Raw genomic sequence first — 7,132 nt, forward strand, 5'->3', positions numbered from 1 at the left:
CCATAATTTCTTACCACAGTATTATTTCCATGAAACCACTGATGTTCCTAAGTATTATTTATAATCCCATTAAATATTGGCTTTTGTTTTTCTATGAACAAAGGAAATTTTTATTAAAGAAATAATTTGTAGATTAGAAATTTATACGCATGTGATTTTCAGGTCACTTTCAAGACCCCTTCTCCAGCTATTTCTCCAAATCCATCTGAGGCATCAAGCGACAGTCACCGAAGCCAACTTTCGACACCGCCTCTTCATCCGCCATCTTTGCAACGGGATCCCATGTCAAGTTCTCCCATGCCGCATCACCTTAGTCAAATGTTTCCAATTAATCCCAGTCAGGATCAGGTCTCTCCATATCCTCGACAGAACCAAGGGGAAGAGGGACACTTCAACACACACCAATATAAAACACAACCTCCCCCACCTCCGTGGAATTTAGGGACTGGTCTGGCAGGAAACATAACTTCACAACATAGTTTGGGTATGCCTCAGCATCAGGCAAATCCAAGCATATCATCTGGGCCTGCATTCAATATGCAGAGAAATGGGATGGGTCAATCTCCTCAAGATGTTTTAAGGCAGCTTCAGTCTACAGCAGCCAATCAGAATGATAGACTGACTGGTGGTGTCTTTAATAGACCACCCTTAGAGGGCTTCCATCAATTAACCGGACCTCTTCCAATGAGACCTGGAACTGACTTGAGCAATAGAATAAGAGAACCTGCTCCTAGAATGTTAGAGATGATGGGAATGACACGAGCACCACCATCATTTGGACCAGTTGAAGGCTTAGCAAATCCAAATAGAATTCGACCTCCTCCTGGTACGGACGGCCAAGGATTTGAGTCATCGCAGCATATGAATCAGGGTTCTTACAGGCTGCAACAGGAGGCCGATTCGAATACTTCTCAAAGCACGATGGGTCAGGCAACTCATCCACTCTTGTCTCCTGGAGCAATGAATAGCCATATATTTGGAGTAGAAAGCCGACAGAATTTGAATACATCTGGTCCCAGAGTAACGAGCCCCCGAAATGTATTTGAAGGAGACATTGGTCCACCAAGAGGTCCAGGCTTGTCACCTGCAGTAAGTATGAGTTGGGCGCCAAATCAGGAAGGAAAATCATACCACATGACTCATCCTCCACCTGCCCTTGCCAATCTACTCCAACAACACGCAGCAGTTGACATGAGGCTCAACATGTCGGTGGATCCAGCATCAGACGTCCTCAAATCCACTCTTGCAAGGCTTCCAAGTGGAGCACCTATGCACAATCCTCCCCCACTAAATCCTCGCAGTGCTTCTGGGGTTGGTCCACATCCTGCTCTTCACTTGGGGATGCTTTCCAGACCTTCCTCACAACCTCCATCATCAATCCCGCTCAATCAGCCTCCTAGAGGACAACCCCCTCAATTTATGTCAGAGGTTAGTGTTGTATTTTTTAATACTTATTGCTGATATTTTGAACTGAAGAACTTAATTGTGTGAAACATGGTATTCTATAAATGGAAGAATAGAAAAAAAAAACATGGTTTTACCCCATGTCATTGCATAAGTACAACAAATTAAAAAACATTCTTGTATTATTGCTGCTGTTGGTACAGTGCTCTTCCTGCAATATTTATTATTGCCCTAAAATTGTTTCAATTTTTTAACGGCTTGACATAGTGCTTTCATTATTCAAATAGTATATAGTGCTCTGTTCTGCCTTTGCTAAGATCTTTTGCCTATATAGTTCCATATGTGTAAACTTTATTATAAAGTAAAATTTCATATGTACTATATTGTAAATATATTTTTTCTTAAGGCACATTCCTTCGAGTGGTTTTGTGGTCCACATGCATCAACGTTGTCATTTACTTTTGATCCATTTCCTTTGAACTCTTCCTATCTGTGTACCGAAATATTTTTGTTCTAACTTATGTCTTGCTATAATTTTCAACTACTGTATTTCATTCAAGAACAAATCCTGCTTGCCACTCTATGGAATTAGTTTGGAAAGTTACTTTTTTTCCCCTCCATTAAATTACCTTATAATAACTGCCATTGTCTAAATCTTACTGTATTGTTATGAAAGAAATTCAGAAAAGTATCTTCTGGGTCATTACTCAAGACCTCTCCTTGGAGTTCTGGAAATTCAAATTATTGCATTATTGGCTAGGAGATTGTCTGTATTAAAATCATTGCATTATTGGCTTGGAGAATGTTTATGTTTCATGTTTCAAATAGTTTTGTAATGAAAATTTTTTGTTTTATTGCTGATAAGTCCTTTTATACTGTATATTTATGCAAGCACGTCCCTGTCCCTTACACAGCCCTTTTCTGACCTGGGTACCTATTTATTTGAATGTATTTCAAGAATTCCAGGGAAAGTTTAGTGTTCCATATACAGTAACACCACCATTTTCTATGATTTCCTGAGGAATAGGTAATCGGTTTTCATAATACTCTATGGATTTGTAATTAAATGTTTGTTGGATATATATTATTATGCTGAAAGATGCATAAAGTGTCAGAGACGGTAACTAAACATGCCAAAAGCGTAAAATTTCCTCACAAAAATACGCATGCAGATGAGAATGTAGATGCGCATTTGGTATGTGTAGTGTATGTATTTATGGATTTGAGGGAAGGGGCTCACCACGTGGGTAGCAAGAAACCCTGAAATATGTTGATTATGTCTTTATGGTCTCCATTGGTGAGGGAAATTACTAGTGAAAGCCCATGCTTATACATACTGAGGTCTAATTAATCAATTTCTACAATAAAAAAAAAAAACTTAAGCTCTAGTTCTCGACATGAAATTTTCAGAAAAAAACTTTTTTTAATATGGACTTGATATTCAAACATTCAAAGATAGGGATTTTTATAGCCTACAATCTGTAACTTTCATATGAAAAATGGTAACCTTTGAAAGGGCCTTCTAATACAAAAAATACATTTATAAAAAGATGAAAATAATGAGAATTTTCAATTAAAACTTTTAGAAATTAAAACCATCCGATGATTTTTAAATAAAAAAATAAGGCAAGAAACAAAAAAGTAGTAAGAGTTTGAAGTACTAACCCCAAAATAATAGTTTTATGAATAGTACTTACCTGGCAGTTATATATATATAGCTTCGAATATATATATAACTGCCAGGTAAGTATTCATAAAACTTTGTTTTATCATAAAAACTCCATTTTTATGAATAGTACTTACCTGGCAGTATATATATATATATATATATATATATATATATATATATATATATATATATATATATATATATATATATATATATATATATATATATTATATATATATATATATATATATATATATATATATATATATATATATATATATATATATATATATATATATATATATATATATATATATATATATATATTTGAAGCTATATATATATATATAACTGCCAGGTAAGTATTCATAAAACTTTGTTTTATCATAAAAACTCCATTTCTAATGGGGCCGAGTCATTCCCCTAACCTGAAGTAAAATCATCTTGGGTGGTGGTTTGAAATATATTTTGTTTCGTAATGCAATGGGTTAAAAAGTATTTGTTCGAAAATTTATGATATTGGAAAAGATATCAGTAGTTTCCTAAGTGATGAGGATTGTTTACCTGTAAATTTCAGAAACTTGGTCATACATGAAAATTTTGTTGCAGTCGGCTGAAATATTTATCACGCTTTAAATCCTGCTATATTTTTAGGGAAGTGAAAACGACGGTCCAGCAAGCAACACTTACTCTCTTTTTAGTCCCATGAGTGGAAGTAACATGGGATTGGGGGCAGGGCCAAGCCATACCGTCCCACATCCACTGTATCCAAGTAACTCTCAGCCAAGTGGACAGCAGGTAAGGTGACATTTTTTAAACATAGGAATTTATAGGTGGTTCTCTCATTATTGCTAAACTTAAAATTTTTATAAGCTTTTTTTTAGCAAGTAGTCTTTGTAGTGGTATAAAAAAAATTAAAGTAGGTCAAGGACAGTGGCTCCTCAACATCCAGATCTTGGCATTAATATAGATTTTTAAACTATGACTATTCTAAAATTTTAGGTGGGATTCTTGATACCAAATTTACTTTTGAGAAACACTTACTCTGTCTCTTCTTCAATTTCACAAAAAATTGGCTTATTCAGATAGTTTTTCTAAGATTTTTGCTGATCATTATGATATTATTTGCACATCGTTTAGCCAAGATAAGAAAATTGCTAGATGCACATCATTTAGCCAAGAAGAATTGTTTGTTGAAAGACAGTATCATGTCATCCTTCCTAGTTGAGTATTCTGCCTTAATGGAATATCTCTATTCGTACCTCCTAAACTATGATATTCACCCTTTAACTCCAGTATTATTATTACATGATTTTGTTTAGATTTTCCATTTTATATTACTGCTTGTTTTGGAAACAGAAGAATCATTCAGTGTAATATAGCTTACCTGCTCATTAAAAATAATCATTACTGAACTATTAATTAGCAGTGAGAGTTTTTCACCTGTGTGTATATGTGCGCATGTTAGTTGTAACCATCTTATGCCTATTGAGCAACCATTGTGATGTTGCAGTCCTTTTTTTTTTTTGTAGTCATTTGGTGTATACACACTGAGTGGACGTCGTGAATTAAGCTGTCATGAAAGTACAGAATCTGTACTTGCAAGCAGGATGATAATTTCATCTTGTTATACAGTAAATGGAAAAATGCTTCTGTTTATTACAGTATTACCAAATCATTTGTATTCTGTGTGGGGGGTAAGAATGTGTAATTCAGAAGTCAAAAGTTACAAGCCATCAAAGATCTCTGATCATAGTAAGTGATATTATACTTTGATGATAATGAGGGTTGTGAGGGAACTTGATAATCTTGTTAAATAAACTTCTTCATGAACTTCACCCTTATCTGCAGGTCTGCCTCACGTAACAGAATTAATGAAATACACATTTAAGTGTTAACTCTGATTAACAAATTTCAGTCTTTCTCATAACTGCTAATCTATCCATTGGCCTTGGATATCCATACTATTCCACAGAGGCCTGCAGAAATCTGATCTATACGCTGTTATCCCCAGCAGTCTACAAATGGTTCCTCTTTATCCTAATATCCAAATCAGGTTTTGAAGTTGTTTGGAAATGTACTAGAGATGTCACATGTGGTTCTCGAAGCATTGGCAAGTTCAAGTTCCAAAGCAAAGTAACTGTAACTGTAATTCTCTTGAATAAGTAGTTACCATCAGCTCTTTACATAAATACTGTTAAGAATACTACTTGTAATTTATGTTGGCATCTCCTGAGTGATTGCTTTAGATCAGCTGATTGATTGGGTTTACAGTACATTTTTGAAGATGGGCTCATAGAAAAAATTTGATTTCATTTATAGAATTAATTTTTGAATAGGCTATTCATAATGAAGATATACCAATACAGTAATGAATATGATTTCATTACTTTATACTTATTTACTCTACATAAAAGATATAAAAACTATTTACTTCTTATGGTGACCTTTGCCAACAAAATGCTATTCTAGTTTTCAGAATTTAGTCTGGTGTATCAAATGTCTGTAGTAACAGTGTCCATTGCTGTGAGGTTCTACTGTATTATTTTTCATTATAATGACTGATTTGTTTGTCATAATTGGTAAATTGATAAATAAGAAACTTAATTTGCTAATTTATTTGTGTATCAAATAAATGAGTTTCATTAAACATGTTCTAAGATTTTTCTTCTTTGTTTTTCAGTCGTTGTGGTCAGGCCCTGGTCCTTCTCCATTGGAACGTCTCTTGGAACAGAAGAAATACAGCAGTGTTCCTAAGTGAGGGAAAACAACAAAAGGAAAACTGGATTGGATTCATGTTTTGAGAAAAACACAAGACGTCAGTCACCATGTAGCCCACCATACGTCTCATAGCACAGTTGAGGCACCGTCCTTGTGACTTGGGTTGGGAAGAATGGCACAATACAGTGCTCCCCACTAGAGCTTCCAGTGAGTGTTTGTGAAGTCATTTGACATCCATGTATCAACAGCTGCTGGGCAGGGCATCATGGGGGGGAATGATTAGTGCCAGCTGTCATAGAGCAGAATGTCGTCGTGTCTTGGTGGTTGGGGCGCACATATCTGTAGAGCTCTGTTTATGTTATGTGATGAGAATTAGTTCTACATCAATCTCGACCTGGCAGTTAATTTGTGTCGACCCCCAATGCTGTCGACAAGAGAAAAGAAAAAAGGTAAAAAATTCAAATCAATTGAAGTGCCATGCAAGATTTCTTTGTACTGCAGAATAACCTTACATGTTCAGTGCATGAAAAATTGTAGCTGTCGTTTTGCTTGAGATATTTCCTCCCAAAACTCCTGTGGCTAAAGTAACTGTACCAGTGTGTGATATGTAAGGGGTAGTAAACCAGCTTACTTTTCAAGGAGTATCAGAATGAGCCAGTCTTACATAGGATATGTATCAGTCAAGTCTTAGCCACAGATTGTAGGTCTTTGTTCTTGGACTTTTTCGTCATATTATAGTCTATAATAATTATGTGATATGTTAAACTTGAAAAATAGATTGGATCTTATGTGATCTGTTTGAAAGCACGAAATAACAGTATCGTGTATTAGTTTACAGGAACGCAAAAGTACTTAACCATGTAATTAATGGTTTTTGTTCAATACTAGTTAATTATGTAAAGACATAATACATTATATTTTGTTTTGTATTGTACATTCTAACTTGAGTGAAAATAAACCTTCCACAAAGATGGTAACATTTGGCTTTACGCTTTCATATCTGAATATCGGGGAATAGAAATTAATACAACAATGCATTCATTATATAGGAATTAAAGATATACACTACAGTATGCCTGTGTGGTTATTGGATGGTAATAATCTGAAGAGTGGAGGATTACATGTAATAGGGTTACACATGATAAAGCAATCACTGACAGTAAAAAAATGGGCTTACAAAGAATAAAGTAGCAGAAATATTTGGAGTGAAAATCAATGACCTATGAGAAAGGGGTAGGGAATTTCATGGGTAGAGCTGCAGCCCCTTGAATGGCAAGAACGTTTATTGATTGGTTGAATGAAATGAACTGTAACATTTAATTAACTTCATACCTCTTA

At 34.9% G+C, this 7,132-nt stretch overlaps 1 protein-coding gene across 1 annotated transcript in view; it reads left to right on the forward strand.

The window, feature by feature from the left end:
- Positions 1-6,766, forward strand: part of LOC137630403 (nonsense-mediated mRNA decay factor SMG7-like) — a 37,114-nt gene extending 30,348 nt beyond the window's left edge. Inside the window, exons 16-18 of the mRNA XM_068361855.1 lie at positions 163-1,428; positions 3,728-3,871; positions 5,757-6,766. Coding sequence (XP_068217956.1) covers positions 163-1,428; positions 3,728-3,871; positions 5,757-5,834 — 1,488 coding nt within the window. The 3' untranslated portion in view covers positions 5,835-6,766. The remainder of the gene's footprint in view (positions 1-162; positions 1,429-3,727; positions 3,872-5,756) is intronic.
- Positions 6,767-7,132: the final 366 nt, after the last annotated feature.

Source organism: Palaemon carinicauda, chromosome 38 (assembly GCF_036898095.1).
Source record: "Palaemon carinicauda isolate YSFRI2023 chromosome 38, ASM3689809v2, whole genome shotgun sequence".
Taxonomy (NCBI): Eukaryota; Metazoa; Arthropoda; class Malacostraca; order Decapoda; family Palaemonidae; genus Palaemon; species Palaemon carinicauda.